Below are 18047 nucleotides of genomic sequence, written 5' to 3' on the forward strand. Positions count from 1 at the left end.
ATTATCACTCTAAACTCCTCATCATTGTAGAAGCTCTCCAAATTTATTAAGGACATTTTGCCGCTCTACTCTGCACTCTCACTTTCTGAATTTGCAACTGCTCAATGTGCCCCTATGCTTTTGTTCCGATTATTGTTGGAAGTTAGTATCCTAGGTTGTATATGATGGATTCTTGTATAGGACTTGCAAAAATTGGAGAACCAAAGTGATCCAACCCAAAAATTAATTTTCGAATTTGGTTCAGTTTAGTTCGTCTATAATGAACTCTGGACACCTGCAATTTTTATTTTTATTTTTGTAGTAGTAATGCGTACATCAACTTCAATATATTTCAATTTCAATCACATTTCTATTAACGTTCGCTCATGAGATAAAGAGAAATATGAAATAAATGAAAGTTGTAAAATCTAATGAGAATAAACCAAATCACGAGCAGAGGTGGCAATTTGTGTAAATGAGTTGTGCTAAGTGGCCAGTTAGTTACTGCAATGCCAGCTTGCTCGGGATTTCTTTTATGCCAAAGATGAAAAGAAAATAAAGGATATATCTGAGAATATTATATCAGTTTCTTAGCAAAATCAAGTATTCTTTGATTAGGACACATGGAATAATATTATGCAGATGACAATTAACATATATTTTAACACTATCTTATGCTGAAAACGGGTTCTGCATCAGCAGTTGGTTGTGTTCTTCTAGTGTATTTGAGAAGCAAACCTTCGGCAGAAAGACCAGGCACTCTCAAGTCACTGAGAAGTGGATGCAGGCAAGGAAGAAGTACATTACTTTTGAGTAAAATCTAAGAAACAATAATGCAGGACGGGAGAAAAATAAAAAGGATGATCACAAGAATATATAAACTAACCTGATAAAAACTAACCTGATAAAGGCTGTAGATCCTTCCACTCCCATTTTGGACGCTCTTTAAAGAGGACGGAGAATCGCTCTGCAGGGTTGTAGGGTAGAGATGATACACTGAAGGCTCGAATCCATGTCTCTGCGCCAAGCTTCTCTATCAAAACTTCACCTTCCAACAAGTCTAAACTTGCAGGCATCCCTTCGGGAACCTTACGTGTCCAGTCCTCCATGAACCTCTCCATCTTCCTATTCCCGTCTCTCAAGATGTCTCTTGCAAAATGCACACATACCTTCCTCTCATCCAACTTCCATATACTACTTGTGCTCACACTCTCAATCACCTTGCTACCATAAACATGCAAGCAGTGGTTTGCAAGTTTGTGGGGAAAGCCATCTGATTCCAATGCATTGACAACGTCGTCTTCATTCAGACAAGACAATGACCAATCATTCAGCACTGAATTGTGCAAAAGCATCCTAAGAATTCTGTCCATGTACTTCTCATCCACAATTCTCCAATATCCATAAATATCCACTGCCGAAAGAGCCTGCAACCCAGTCCTTAATTCATCATCACTAGCTTGAACCTTCTCAACAAGATCATCCCAGCTATACAGTCCTGTATTCTTTCCTTCCATCTCTTCCACGTCCACCATTTCTACGTCCTCCTCAGATCTGTAAGGATTCTCAAAAAGTAGCGACCTTAGCTTGTCAAGTCTAGGGGCAACTTCAACAAGTTCCATGTTACCGGTTGCAATCTTAATGACAGAAGCAACAGATTGCGGATCATGATAGTTCTCATCACAACATATTGGGCTTTCAAAAGAATTAAATTGACTTGATGGGGGAATGAGAAAAACAGAATTTGAAGTTCCAACGGATTTGATTGCATAAGTTTTTGACTCCGTGCAGAGGACTGCATCTTCATCAGGCTGTCCTCTAATAGTTACTCTAGAGAAAGGAAAAAGAAAAAAAAAACAAGAGGAAGCCTTAAATTAGATTCAATGCGCAAGAAAAAATTGGAAATAAGACTCTAGAAACTAGAGTTTAGTTATTCCTCACCTTTGGTGCAGGACATCAGGGAGAAGTTTCTGATCGAGCTCAAGGAGGATTAGATCATCGTGAGGACCAAAGAGAGGGTGATACGTAATAGGAATTGATGAGCTCGGTTGGAGATTTAGTACCGCTTCTGCACCATTGCAGTCTGGAGATGGTGGTTCCATTCTCTCTCTCTACACACAAAGATGTGATTCTAAAGGACAAAATGAGAATGACAATTACATGAGAGTCCAACTTCCACTACCAAAAAATACTCAATAGTTGAGGCCAAGATGAGGAATTCCTGTTGGCCTTTGGATAGCCAGTCAATTGTGACCTTGAGTTCTAATTTCTGAACTGAAGCTGCCTCGAGTTCTAATATCAATCATGAAACTTTATACATCCCAAGCCTCCCCATAGTGCAAAAAATAACTTCACAGTTAAGGTCTGCAGTTATACTTCAATTATATCAGTTTTGTGAGTCCAAAATATGATTGCGCAATAAACATACTGCAACATATATGCCAAATCTGAATCAAGATCTCACTCATGTGCTAGATCCATACGTAACAAATGGAAGAAAAAAAAAATTGAGTTCAGAGATGGAAAACCTTTGAATTGCTTAAACAGACATCATCCCCCAACACCATCCACAAAGAAAAAGGGACGTTTTAGTCAGACCGAACTTTTCCTAAAGTTGAGAAGAGCACATTTCAATTTTAAGATGCAGTTGTCAAATGCTGACAACATTTTAAACACAGAAAGCTTTAACATAAAGGTTTACATTTTGTTCATCGCCTACACTCATTTTGACCAAGGAAACATTGAAATCACTCATTTTTCAACTACAAGTCAATCGATGTCTAGCTATGAAGACTATGAAGAGGCATGTGAGTCACCCTGGAAAAGGCTGATGCAACCTCTCAGCTAAGAAATTTGCCAATGTACCCCCCAATATATTTTTCTGAAGAAAGAAAAAAGGAAGGACTTTAATAAACATTAAATGCATACGAACAAGGCTATTGTCAACCATATCTGGTTTTTAAGATCGGAATTCAAACTAATTCATTCAAATTAAGCTCATCATAATCTAAGGCTACTAAGTCAAGTACGAACCTAGGGACCCCCTTTTGCCTAAAACAGCTAGAAAGGAAAAAGAAAATGAAAAGTTCATAAATTATGAACAAGGACTGCAATGCTTTCAAAAAATTCACATTTTATCCTCAACCACTATCATTTGAATCATCAAGTTTATTATTTTCCTATGCTGATGCATACAAACAAGACCATTCTCAAATTTCCTTGAAGAAAAAAACAACAGGGCCAGGAGATTATGCTTTGCAGAAGAAATTTTGATAGCAGACAATTGCCAATTGACAGTTTATATATGCACTAAAGACCAATAAACATTGAAACGAACAAAATTCATTATGCCCAAGAAATTAAATCAACCTAAATACCTCTCAATTGCGTGAGCATTAGATGAAGCGGAAGCCCTGGAAACAAACGGCAGAGCCTAATTGAGTGAGGTTTTGTCTATGAACTGTAGATTTCTGCAAATGGGTTTTGGGGAAGTGGTCAGAGAAGAGGCGGCGATACTGAAGAAGATGAGGAGAAGCAAGAGTTTACATAGTACGGAATGTGAGCAGTGAGAGAGAAAAAAGAGTAACGCTACTCTATGCGAATGTCTCTCTCTCTCTTGGAAATAGAATGGTTGCTTTCTTTCGTCTATGCTGAACTGATGGCCTCTATAGTTTTATGGGGTTGTCATTTATAAGATTTTATTAAAAGTGAATTTAGGTTTTAGCAAAAAAACAAATTCAATTTTGGAAAAAGCCAAAGTTTTTTCCAAAAAGATGAAAAAGAACATTTCAATCAAATTTATAAATATAAATGATTTATAAAAAAACTCAGAAATCAAAAAAACAATATAATTTTTGGGCGTGTTTATAAATGGGTTTTGAGTGTATGTAATGATGGATTTTGGGTGTGTTTATAAAGTGTTTTGGGTGTTGAATTTTGTTTATAATTTCATCTCCCATTTTGGTTTTTAGTGAAACTCCCAATTTTTAATTATATTTTTCTTTTTTCACACTTACTAACCCAAGAAATTTTTTTAATTATTACTCTCATCTTTTCAGAAGTATTTCAGTCCTCCAAAATCTTAATTATTTTGGATGAATCTAGAGGTTACGTGTTCGCAATTATTCAAAAATTACTATTTAAGGGGCTTGTAGAACAAAACAAAAAAAACAAAAAAACAAGACCATTTTCTAAAAAGCCAAAAAACAATTTTATGGTGTTTTGTTTCTTGTTAGGTGTTTTTTTTTCCAAAAGAATAATTAAGAACGTAATTTGCAATATATAAAATACAAATTTATAAATAAACTCAATCCTAAACATGTATTTATAAAAAAAAAAAACTCAAACACTATTTAAACATAGAAACACACCCAAAATCAACCTCAAAGTCAACAATTGTATATTTTTTTGGGTGTGTTTATAAATGGGTTTTGAGTGTGTGTAATGATGGGTTTTGAGTGTGTTTATAAAGTGTTTTGGGTGTTGGGTTTTTTTATAATTTCAGCCTCCATTTTGGGTGTTTTAGTGAAACTCCCTATATAAAATACCTTATTAGAAAAGATGAGATGACACATGATATATGTGTCGGTATTAAGATGTTGGTAAACAAATTGGCGCTACTAATTCCAATTTGGGACCTCTCACAACATGAAGAATATTATTTATTCTTTAACTATAATTAGTAACGGACATAAACCACACAAGGTGTCACTTACATACTTTAAGCCACAGGGCTTACATTAACGTAAAGTATTAGCCTAAAACCTTAAACTAAAATGTGGCATAAATATAAGAGTCTTTCACTTGGGCATATATATATATATATATATATATACACACACACAAAATTTAAGTAGTATCTGTTTGACTCAGGCAGGTTTAGGGTTTGGTGAATCTGTGTAAACATCATTCTCATCCGGGCCTCCGACAATTGCTCCATCCAGTACATTAGGGTTTGGTGAGTTGTTGAACCATGAGTCGAAGCCATCCTTTGCACGAAACTGGAGCTGCATCTTTCTTGATGGAGACAATGGATGCTGCTTTGTGTTGCACTTGAGTTGGGTATTTTGTCCCAAATCCAACCATAAAACTCATGCCACCGGAGTTTGAACCCAAAATATAGTCCTCCAAGTAAATGACTAAAAAAATACAGTTAACTTAAGATTATCGTATATGTGGGCCACACTTATATAATTGAGATTTGTATGTATTAGAGAAGTAGTCAATAATATGGTCAGTAGGAGCACTCGATTCCTTTTTTCTTTTTATGTTTCATATTATTAGGGGCTGGTTTTTATGCTTGATTTTCTCTCATCATGATGGAAGATAATATATATATATATATAAAAGAGATTATACCAAAACAAAAATCCACAACCTATAAGCAAAATGAGGATTTTATTTAAGTACAATCTACTTAAACGGTTTGCCTCACACAACTTAAAAGGAACAAACATATTTTCCTAAAGCAACGAGCATTATTTGCATTATACATTCAAGCAAAGATAACCTGTACAATTATGTGAGCTTCCATCGGGTTATTAACAATGTTGTGATCCTTTGCCTCAAAAGCAGGTAAAGCATTTATGTTGTGAAAAGGGATGAAGATTAGAAAAACCAAGGCAAAAACCAATACTGTTTATTCAGTAGTAAGGATTATGGAAAGCAAACAAGAGTACTTCCACAAACCTATATTAATAAATATAACTAGTTTGGTTGGATTTAACACCTACAACCATGAAGATAAGAAATTGCTAAAACATTGGAATTAAATGAGTTTTTCACACATGAAAACTGCAGAGGCTCCAGTATCCCACGCACCACCACACGCGACGGCAGAGCGTGGGTGCCCAAAGCGATAACAATTGCCAGAAAATCCTAAAAATTAAGGGCCAAGGTTCCTACCCTAGGTTCAAAACATCAATTGGAGGCACTTTTGTTCTCGGACCTACCCCGAAAAATGGCCGAAAGTGGCCGAAATTTCAATTCAAAAACCGGTCGAAACCTGGGGTTTCAAATTCACTACCCTATTCAAACAATCAATCAAATCCTACCCATCCATCAGCTAAAGCATCAAAAATAGTCCGGAAACCATACCTCAATTGTCGGATTTGGTGCCCGGAGGAGAGAGAACAAAACCGCGAAGATTCGGTGAAAACCGAGCAAATAACGGCGGCAGGATGGACGGCGATGGCGGGAAGCTCCGGGGTTGGAGGGTTGTGGCGGCCGGGTCTCAATTGGGGCAGAGTAGTGGTTGAGGTGACGACGAGAGAGAGAGAGAGTTAGGGCAAATTTGAAAATCGGGAAGAAGGAGAAGCTCATGCGGCATTTCAAAACTTATTCGACTGCACGAAGGGGTAAATGCGTCGCGCAAAATCATTTAAATGAATTTTGCATGACAAAATTAAACACATTTCCGTCGTGTAATGTTGCCACTTCGCCAAAATTTGCGCGACGGAAAAGTCTTGTTTCATCGCGCATGGTTGTCCATCCGCCCAAATTTCGGATTCGAGTTTGCGCAGGAGATAATTAAATGATCTTGCGCGATTTAAAGGTACATCCATTCATCGCGCAAGCTCGATTTGCCAAAAAATTACTAAGTGTTAGGCGGAGGGTTGAAATTCGATGAGATTGCGCGACGAAAGGCAAGTCCATTCATCGCGCAAGCCTTTGGTGTGTAAACTTTGTGCAACTCTCGATTTGCCAAAAATTTTACTAAGTGTTTTTTGGGGACTGAAATTGAGTGAGATTGCACGACGAAAGGCAAGTCCGTTCGTCGCGAAAGTCTATAATTTGTCAAAAAATTTACTAAGTGTTTGGGTGGGAGGGATTGAAATTGATGAGATTGCGCGACGAAAGGCAAGTCTTTTCGTCGCGCAAGCCTTTGGTTTGTATACTTTGCGCGACGACCCGTGAGTACATTCATCACGCAAGTCTCTGATTTGCCAAAAAATTTTACTGTGTTATGGGGGAAGGACCTTTGTTCTGATTGAGATTGCACGATGAAGAGTACGTGAATTCATTGCGCAAGGCTTTGTTTTGTGCACTTTGCGCAACAAATGAAACGTCCTTTCGTCGCGCAAACCCTTCCCCTATACCCTAAACCCTAAACCCTAACTCCTAAACTAGTTTCAATGATCCAACCGGCAAACTTATTTTTTTATACTTCGAGATCGTATACGTCGAAAATCAGAAAAAATGAACATTTAGAGATTAAGTAACGGGACAAAACTTTTCGACGATTATAAAGAAAAAGTCATGATTTAACGATTATTTTAACTCCGATTTTGAAATTTTTTACAGCTGCATTTCTTGACCGAATATGAATACAATGACTGAATTCGATCTTCAATTTAAGATATTTACAGTAGGGGACATCACATAATCTTATGTTATATTTAAGGAAAGTATAAATAAACTCTTCATTGTTGGTGAATATTGTGTTTTGATGACATACGCATTCTACGAAACTAGTTTCAGTAATCCAGCCATCAAACTTGTTTGTTTATACTTCGAGATCATAGACCCCAAAAATTGGAAAAATAAAACATTCAGAGATCAAGTAACGGGACAAAACTTTTCGACGGTTATAAATGTAAAAGTCATGATTTAACGGTTATTTGACTCCGATTTTGATGATTTTTTTACATTACACTCCTTGACCCTATATGAATACAATAAACTAATTTGATCGTCAATTTCAAATATATACGTGTGTATATATCAAATATATATATATATGTTTTTGCGCGACGAGAGAGCTTTTTTCGTCGCGCAAAATATCATGGCGTGACGGATTTTTTTGTCGCGCAAAATTTTAAGTTTACGCGACTAGTAACTTCTGCGTCGCGCAAAATATGCGTGACGATGCCTTTTTCGTCGCGTAAGGATTTGGCACCATGTCAGGTTGTTTATGATTTTCATTTTTTAAAAGTGTTTTGTCAAAATAATTTTAAAAATTATTATTAAAATGATTTGGATATATTGATTTAGCAATGGTTTATAACTAAATTTATTTTAATAATGTTTCATTTCTCCACATATATAATGTTTGGATATAACAACTACATATATTCAAACATTTGCATTACACAAAATATGTCCACTAACATAATAAAATTACAAAAAAATTCATTATTCATCATCTGAACTATAATAACTTTCGTTATCGTTGCTATCATCACTTTCGGTCTCCCAATCCTCCTCCTCCTCCTCCTCTCTATAACTACATCATCGTCATTGCTCGGGCCCACTACAACATCGTATCGCGGAAGATCACCGAGGTCAATTGTAATTGACTGAATCGGTATTTCGATTGAAGACACTCATTGTATTTGAAACGGTTCTTGTATAACATTTGTATCTCGAAGTGTTTCCGCATCATTTTCCATTGAAGATTCTAAACGTTGGTCAGCCACATTGTTGACGTTGTTGTCAGTTTGGTCTAGTTCTGGTATAGCATACACGTTCCTATGATCCATCTTCTGAACAACGTTCCAATCGCTCCTAGCTTTAGGGTCATCTAGATACACAATTTGTGTTGCCATGTTTGCCAAAATATAAGTGTCGTCATCATACCAAGTTATGTAATGATTCACAGATAGTAAGCCATGATCGATTTTAACACTTCCCGCCTATTTGGGTTGGTGTCAAACCATTGACACTTAAACATGATCACTTGATATCGATCTTTGTAAAGTAATTGCACGACAGTTGTGAGTTTGCCATAGACATCAATGTCCGTACTTTCGCCTCCACCTGGGACATGAACACCATTGTTTTGCATACATAACTTGTCATCTCGTGGAACCCCCAAAAATTTGACGCCGTTAACATTACAACCCGAGAACAATTTAGCGCGAATCGGACCGAACGCCAAGTTATATAACTCATCACTGTAAGTGGGGGAATTCGATGATTTCAACTTGTTCACCTAATATTATACAAAACCATTCACATGTTAGTTTGACAAAATTAAATACTACAATTTATATTTCTCAAATAAAAAACACTTATAACTTACAGAATCCAAAAACCATTGTGGAAATAATTCACGGTGTTTCTTGGGCAACCAAATGTGATGGATGTTCTCACTTCATCATCTCTTCATGCTCATATAAGTATGCCATGATCTCATCACAATTGTTCAGTACGAACCAATGCGCTACCTCCATGTCATTTCTAGAAAACGACTTTCTTCGTCTAGGATCTCCAAAGAGTTTTGCGCTTTGGGCAAAAACAAAAAGTTTTTCATTTCTCATACCTCTATCATTATTGCGCTGAGGACGAGTGAAAGCCGTCTCCACATCTTTTAAATACATTCCACAGAAAGTAAGAGACTCATATTGAACCCAAGCCTCTATAATTGATCCTCCAGGCTTCGCTCTGTTGCGTACACTTTTTTCAGCTCTTCGAGAAGCCTGCCAAAATAAAACGATATGATACAAATTAGTAAGCATGTGATAATGATGCATACACAAATGATAAGGATTATATAGCTTTCTATTGGATACATCCAACGATAGTTGACAGGACCAGCAAGCAATGCCTCTTTTGGCAAGTGAACCATCACGTGCATCATACTTGTGAAGAAAGCTGGAGGAAATATCATCTTAAACTTGCATAGGACTTGGATAATGTCATGGCGCAACTGAAACATGTCCGTCTTTCACAATGTTTTTGCCTTCAGTTGGGAAAAAATTGGACAACAACATGATTGGCTTCATCACATCTTCCGGCAATAGGTGTCGAATACCCATAGGAAGTAGGCATTGCATAAACACATGGCAGTCATGGCTCTTAAGTCTAGTAAATTTACCTCCCGTCAACATTCACACAACGTGCGATATTAGAAGCATGCCCATCTGGAAACTTTACAGACGATACAAACTTTAGAAACTCTTTCTTGTCATTCGATTTCATAGAAAAGAATGCAAGATCCCTTCTAGCTTTATCACTGTCCATATTCATCCATAAACCCCTTTGTATGCCCATTCTTTCCAAATTAAGATGAGTTTTGATCATGTCCTTTGTCTTGCCCTCGATATCTATAATCGTGCCCACCAATTTGTCGAATGCATTTTGCTCAACATTCATCACATTTAGATTGTGCCTCAATTTGAGTTTCGACCAATATGGGAGCTCAAAAAACATAGGCTTGTGCGTCCAGTTCATATGTGTAGAAAGGTCTAATCCGACTAACTGTTTTTCCAAACGGAGCAAATTCAAACGGTCAAGCTGGTCCAATATCTCATCACCGAACCATTCTCTAGGTTTGCGGCGACGCTCTGTGTTCCCGTAGAACTCTTTATCTTTTTCCCTCCATTCGTGGTCCCATGGCAACAATCTCAGATGACCAAGGTAACAAATTTTTCCAGCGTGCCAACCAGAAGTTACATCTTCCTTGCATACAGGACATGCCATATAACCCTTTGTGCTCCACCCAGAAACCATTGCATATGCTGGGAAATCATTCACAGTCCACATAATCGCTGCCCGCAAAGTGAACATCTTTCGTTGATTTATCGTACGTGCGAACACCATTTGTCCATAAATCCTTCAGCTCATCAACCAACGGCCTTAAGTAAACATCAATTGACCTGCCAGGATCCTCAGTTATCAAAACAGTCATCGTCATGTATTCTTTTTTCATGCATTTCCAAGGTGGCAAATTATATAGTAATACGAAAATCGGCCAAGTGCTGTGGTGTTGGTTTAGAACCCCATACTGATTGAATCCGTCTGGCAAGTCCCAATCTAAAATTTTGGGGATCAGCAGAAACTCGGGGAACGTTGGATCGAACTCTTTTCATGCCTCCCCATCTGCAGGATACCGCATCACATCATCATCTACCCATTTTTCCTTATATCATCTCATGTCTGTGGCAGTATGCGTCGACATATACAATCCTGTAACCTAGGTTTCAGGGGCAGATAACACATGACTTTTTTAGGGATCTTAGTCGTTATATTATGAGATGTCATTTTGAACCTCGACTCATTGCATATAGGGCATATATCCAACATTTCATGCTCTTTGTAGAATAACATGCAATTATTTTTTTCAAGTGTGAATTTTTTCATAACACAATCCCAGACCATTCAACACCTTCTGCAAACAATTGTTCATCAGAAGAATTCTCTTGAAAATCCTCAAAAACTAATCGAAACACAAGTTCGACATATGATACTTTATTTTTCCGTGCATTAGCTCCACAATGGCCGTGAGAACGGAAAAGCTCTCGCACCCCGGTATAACTCTTGGTTGGTAATTTTTAACAATTTTTCATATTGTTCAAACTCCACACTGTCTATTGGTGTAGGCACGTCATCTTCCCCTTCTTGGTTGATGTTGGTCGATGCAAATGGAAAAATATCTTGTATAATATCCATGACTTGATCATTAGGATCCACAATAGGTTCAACATTGTTCACTCTTGTGGCATTTGAAGACGAAGCATGGTCTAATTGTTCCCCGTGAAGGTTTCAAATGCTATATGTTTCAATCATTCCATTCCTTACTAAATGAAATTTAACATTTTCAATTGTCTCCCACAACGTGTTGCTACACATCCTACAAGGACAACGGATTCTAGTTGCACCCGGGTTGTTTCTACGTGCAAACTCAATAAAATCCTTGATTCCATTCAAGTATTCGTCTGCGCATCTGTTCGGGTTCTGTATCCACCTTCTCCTCACAATTCCTGAAACTAGAATCACAACACAACAATCACAACACAACAATCACAACAACTTCATACAAAGTTATAATGTCACCTTATGCCTCCGGTAAGGGCCCTATCCCATTCGGGAATGCATAGTCCTGCCAAGACGTAACCTACAACTACATGAGATTAGATTTCGATGTTGATGAATTTCACAAGATCTCGATACAGTTCTTGAGATGGCCATAGGTATAAATACCTACGTACCACCCGAAGAACGTACCGAGATGACACCGAAATCTCCACAATCGAAACCTAATCTTGTAGCCGTAGATTACGTGACAACACTATGCATTACCAAACTGTCCAAATAATGAGACAATTCAAGAATTAATTGGACCGCAGTCATGCTTTACGCATCCATGCACGAAATCCAACTAATCTCGAACGGGAAACTAAGAGTTACTAAAAAATAATAATAAAAGTACGAAGTTAATTTCAATTAACTTCGTACATCACAACACATTGTGCTAAGACACGCACAATTTAACATCATAATATAAATATAATTTCACAACAAAAAATATAAATATAACAAACTAAGTCCAACATAATGTAAATAATTTAATATAAAACGAATAACATACCTTCTCAATCGTTCTCCACAATCGCAAATTACAAATATCTATAATGAGAACAAAATTAATACCGTTAGTACGAACTTACATTAATACTTTTAAACAAACGACAAATAATATTTACCCAATGAGCGTATTGAATTCCCAGCATAGGCAACATCACAGCACAACACAGACATATTTTTAAAATTTTTGTAAAATTTTGCATTCTAACTCTGCAATGGCAGAATGCGGATATGTAGAAGAAGGAGTTTGCGCACAATTTTTTCGTCGCATAAAATATCCTTTTTTCGTCGCGCAAAGAACTGTCAACATCGGAATTTTACGCGATGAAAATATCTCCTTCGTCGCACAAATCTCCGTCACACAAACCCTAAACGGCGTTGCGCATAGGGAAATTTTCATCGTCCGAGAACATGCCGACATCACACTTTGCGCGACGATATAGTTCGTCGCGCAAGCATGTACCGCCAAAAAATCCGTATCGCAATTTTTCCTGTCCACTTTACGTGACTAAATTTGTAACCGTCGCGCCAGATACCTCGCACGACGAACTATATCGTCGCGCAAATGTTTGGCGCCAAAAAAAATTAACCCGGTTTTTTCCCACTTTGCGTGACGATTCGTTTGTTTGTCATGCTAAGTATCTTTGCGCGACCAAATATTTTGTCGAGCTAATATTTTGTAGTTTTGCGAATTTGTTTTTCCATCACATGAGTGAATTTTGCGCGACAAATTTGTCTTTGTCGCGCAAATAGTAAAAAATAAGTAAATTTAGGTTTTAGCAAAAAAATTTCACTTTTGTTTTTCCAGCAAATGTAAAGGATTTCTTAAGAAATCCAAAAATAAATAAGGGCAATTTTGTCCATTTTGGCTTCTTTTACAAGTTTTCTCTCTCCTTTGTGTTTTTCCAAAGTCTCCCTAGTAAAATATAGTAGTGATAGTACATACATATGCCAAAATGGCAGGTAAGCACTAATAAGCCAAATTTTGAGTTTACAGAATGATGGCAGATATTATCCTTACAGATACATGGGAATGACTTATATCCGTTATAATCCCACTTGCAACAAGTAGATGACTAGATTCACAACTAAGTATATACATAATAAACAAAAATCCAATCATTTTTATATTGTTAGTGAAGATAAATACAAACAACTATGCATTATGTAATAGCAAATTTCTCAATGTACAACATATGTGAAAAATTGTGTCTTGTTCTTTAATTCTCATGCATTAACATGAAAATAGGAGAGAACAGTTAAATTTTGAGCTGAATTTTTTCTTTTGCAAGAGGCAATTGTAACAATCAATCAATAATTATGAAGAGATTTAACTGTGTTGAAATTGTTCATAAAAGTACCAGCAAAGCCCAAATCATGCTCCAGCTATATGCTACAACCCACTAACATTTCAATTTCCCTTATCCCTAAAACTCCAAAAGGTGAATTCAAATTCTTTTTATTTTCTCTCGTTTCCTATGTTTTCCGGAAACCAAACATCGCATAACGTTATTCCAAAAGTAAAACAATTGTTTTTCTTTTTTTGGGTGACATTTCTTGAGTTGCAACATTTTCGTCTTTGCACAAACCCAATTACCCAAATGAGAAATCAGACTAACTTTCTAAAGAAAATGACAAAACAGAGAGAGAGAGAGAGAGAGAGAGAGAGAGTGAGTTACATGCTAGAAAAAGGGAAGACAATAGACCCAGATTTTGGTAGGGAAAACGACGACGTGTTGTGGTTCTCTGCCTCGCTAGGGTTTCAAAATGTAACGAGTGAGGAAGCTGAACTCAAAGACTTCAAGCCTTGTTTGGTTCATGGAATGGAGACTTGGGAATGGAAAATCAATTGCTTTCCCATGTTTGGTAAGTCTAGTATGAGAAATCATTGCCTGAATCATGAGAAAGTAGGGGGAAAGTAAAGCCATCCTCCCAACTTGGGTTTTGTTTTCCCTCACCGTGGGAAAGTTTGGGAAAATGAGCTAACATTAAATACATATTTTTTATGACCATTTTATCCCCATTAACAATTTAGAATTACAATATATCATTAAATGCATTCTTTTTTTATTTGATTTAATATGGGTATAATTGAAAATTTATACGAACTTTGTTTTTCATTCCTACTCAAAACAAACATGGGAAAGGAAATAAAGTGATATTTCCCGGTTACTTTCCCAGCATTACCAAACGTGGGAAAGGAATCTTCCATTCCCATTCCTTGGGAAATGACATGGGAAATTATTTCCCCTCAAATTCAATTCCATGAACCAAACGGGGCCCAGTTCCCAAAGGTTTATTGGTACTCCTGATTTCTTTTACCTACCAAAATGAGGAACGACGTTGTTCAAGTGTGTCGCACAAGCCGGGCATGAACTGTTTAGGCCTTGACGGCCTGGCCCAATGTAGTACTCTTGGGACATCCTTCATTTGTGTGTTTCTTTTCTTTTTTAATTTATGGACTTTGGGCTCGCTTATGATTGATTTTTCAGGAAGCATGTATCCTCTTAATTGCTTGTTAAAACATGCTTCTATTCTAAGAATGCTAAAATCCAAGTGATTCTTGGAGAATGCACTCTTCTCCAAAAAGCAATTTAGTGATCTAGAAGTATAGGTGGGCACAATTTGGTTTGGTTCGATTTTCACTCAAAATCGAAATTGGTATTATTTATCAAATTCAGTTCAGTCCAATTTCCCCAACCCTAGCCCCCTCTCTTCTAGTGCCACCAGAGGGGGAAGTGGTCACCGACCCTTTCCCTTCCCCTTCTTGCCCCCTTGTTCCTCCTTTCCCCTCTTCCCCCCTTCTCCTCCTTTTTTTTTTTGTTGCTTTTTCTCCCTCTTCTCCCCCTTTCTTTCTTCTCTGGTTCCCTCTCCCCCTCTCTCCTTCGTCCCCCTCATCTCCTCCCTTTTTTCTTCTCTTTTCCTTATCTATACCTCCACCTTTTTTTTTCTTTTTTGCTTTTGCTTTGTTTTCTTTTTCTCCTTTCCATCTTTTTTTCTATCTTTTCTGAGTTTCTCCTTCACCCTTTTTTCCCTATCTTCTCATCTCTCTTCCATTTCCCTCCCCTCCCCCCTTCCAAAGTTTCCTCCATTTTCAGGTTGTTGCCCTGTTTTTGCAGAGCGGTTCCTTTTTTCTTTTTATTTAAGTTTAATTTGTTTCATCTTTTAAGTTGTCAAGGCTTCGGTTTATTTTTCTAGTGCTCTTTACATGTTTTTGCAATGCATTTTCTCTCCTCATTGTTGGAGGCTGCGTCACATCGGTTGGTCTTAACCACTATCATCAGCTCCTTGACTCCATAGATGTTTCTTCCGTTGTCTATCCTCGGTGGACCTGATGGAGTTTAGGGATGCCCTTAAAGTGCAAATAGCACTTATTGCTTGGATTATGGTAGCGCTACTCCTACTAGGTGTAGCCTGGGTGACTTGCTCACCACCATTTTCTGTTGGTTATTGGTTTCTCTTTGGTGGTTGTCGGCTTGCTATGGTGGTGTGGCTTGTGGCTGTAGGATTGTGCAGCACATACGCGTTAATGATGTGTTGTGTTTTATGGGCTTTTGCCTTTTGTGGGCTTTGTCATTATGTGGGGCTATTGGCCTCTATGTGCTTTATACGTTTATGTGTGCTTGCATTTTGTTTATTTTACTTGTAGTGCTATGCTTGTTTGTATTGCATTTTGTGTGAACTCAATTATTTGAGTTTATTTTGATGTAATCTGGCTTTGACCTTGTATTCAATAAAACTCGATTTCGACTATATAAAAAATAAAAAATAAAAAAGTTCAGTCCGATTCTTATAAAAGTTCATTAACTAAACCAAACTAACCCAGAATAAAATGGTTTAGATCCAGGTTAATTCCGAATTTCCCAATTTGGACCGGCTCTAAAGCCAATTGATAATTTTTATAATTTTTATAATTTTTAGAGTTTTTTTTTTTTTTCATTTTTGGACTATAAACACGGACCGTTTAAACAAATGAATGTTTTGTATGTATAAATAATGGAAAGAAAAAAAAATCATAAGAATGGTAGATCAAGATCAACTAGAATGACCACTCATTTTCAATCAAATGCATCCAACACTGCTTTTACAAAAAAAAACAATGGAATGAATCGACGAATCTGTATAAGAAAAATCATATTTGAACCTTCTCATCCAAAAGATACCCCCCAAAAAAAGAATCTATCTAGCAACCCATCCTTTGGAACCAGAAACAAAATATGACATTCCAAGATTTGTAATAAAAATGAGAATCTAAAGAACACTAAAAGACCAAAACAGATCTAATCGGTGCACAAAAAGAGAGTAAAAAATAGAAAAAGAAATCAAACAGAGAGGAAAGGAGAGGAAGAAGAGCAGAAGAGAAGAAGAAGAAAAAGAACAACGATTACGTTTTCTTCAAGAGAGAAAGAGAGAGAGAAGGCACTTGACAGCTAGGGTATAGAAAAGAGAGAAGAAAAAGGGTTTGACTGTTGTTGACTTTTTGATCAACTCGGTTGTTTCCGATTTTTCTTGATGTGATTTGGCTTGATTTCCTTGTTTGTTGGTTTGAACGTCCACCTCTGCCTATTAAGCATTTATAAGGTTTCTACCAAACGCATTCAAAAATGCTTTTAGTTGTCACAAGATGCTTTTACTCATTTCAAAAGCACTCTCTCAAATATGTCATTTATTTTGTACATAGTTAATTTATGTTCTTTTAAGTATGGAAAGAATTCATAAGATAAGAACCGAAAAAGTGAAGTTTGTTCTTTGAAGGTGGAAATTAGGGAGGTGGTCCAGTGTAAGACACTGGTCCTCAAGCAACAACCCACCAAATTTTTTTACTCCATTTAAAAGGGGAGATTAGGAAATGTCAATTTGAAGGTGGAAATTAGGGAGGTGGTCCATTGTAGGACAATGGTCCTCAAGCAACAACCAACCAAAATTTTAAATTCCATTTAAATACAATTTTTGCTCTCAGCATAGGAGATCTAGAATGAGAATCCAAAGTTTCATTTATAGGAATCAATTAAGTAGTTAGTTTAATTGAAAGTGGCTATTAAAAGAAGAAACCGGTAAAATAAAAACATTAGGCTAAACAAAAAAATTAAAGCCAACCACCTGTTTACATATCTCCTAAATTTTTTTTTAAGGCGACGAAATGAAATTATAGTGTACTTAAGCTGAGGTGATATTTTCAAAATTTTCATTAAAAGTTCATCTAATCAAAATTATATAACATTCATCAATGAGGTTATTCAAGATACGCGTCTTCATTAAGTAATTTGAGTAAAAACGGCTGGAAATCAAGTAGTTGAGAGGGCATCTTTCACTTTCCATGTTTGAACATTGAAAGCTCAGAAAGCAAAGTTTGATTTGAGCTGTCTATTCAAGTTCATTTCAACCACATAAATGACACGTCTTTTTCATCTCCTGGTACACTCTAGATGCTAATGTCTCCATCTTTGCTGGAATTTGGTTGAAGGACGAACATAACCGTTACCAAATTACAAATCAAAGCTATCCTCATCCTATATAATAAAATCCCATTACATTTATGACAAAATCAGCTACTAACTGACAAGATTCTCTTAAAGAGACTACTTACGCCTAGCAAACTCAAGACTTACAATTCAAAGAGTTTCTGTACTATGTTGAATAAACGAGAACAAAACTAAAAACTTAAAAACGATTACAAAAGAAGAGCAACTCTCGCTAATCTTCCTCCAAGACATGACAAAAAATGCCACCTAATCACTCCATAATCCCACTTTTACCTAGAC

At 36.8% G+C, this 18047-nt stretch overlaps 1 protein-coding gene across 2 annotated transcripts; it reads right to left on the reverse strand.

Annotated features, from left to right (window-relative positions):
- Positions 1-524: 524 nt before the first annotated feature.
- Positions 525-3636, reverse strand: LOC103331412 (zinc ion binding protein). 2 transcript variants are annotated; one of them, XM_089051515.1, is made up of 3 exons: positions 3357-3636; positions 1921-2110; positions 525-1809 (listed from the first exon to the last, which is right to left on the reverse strand). In XM_089051515.1, the coding sequence occupies exons 2-3, from the start codon at positions 2079-2081 to the stop codon at positions 876-878; spliced, it is 1095 nt and encodes a 364-aa protein (XP_088907641.1). In that variant the 5' UTR covers positions 2082-2110; positions 3357-3636; the 3' UTR covers positions 525-875. The 2 variants fall into 2 exon arrangements, with proteins under 2 accessions (XP_088907641.1, XP_088907642.1); XM_089051516.1 differs by lacking the exon at positions 3357-3636 and having other exon boundaries at positions 525-767; positions 898-1809; positions 1921-2354.
- Positions 3637-18047: the final 14411 nt, after the last annotated feature.

Source organism: Prunus mume, linkage group LG5, assembly GCF_029339155.1.
Source record: "Prunus mume cultivar Tortuosa linkage group LG5, ASM2933915v1, whole genome shotgun sequence".
In the NCBI taxonomy this organism is placed as follows: Eukaryota; Viridiplantae; Streptophyta; class Magnoliopsida; order Rosales; family Rosaceae; genus Prunus; species Prunus mume.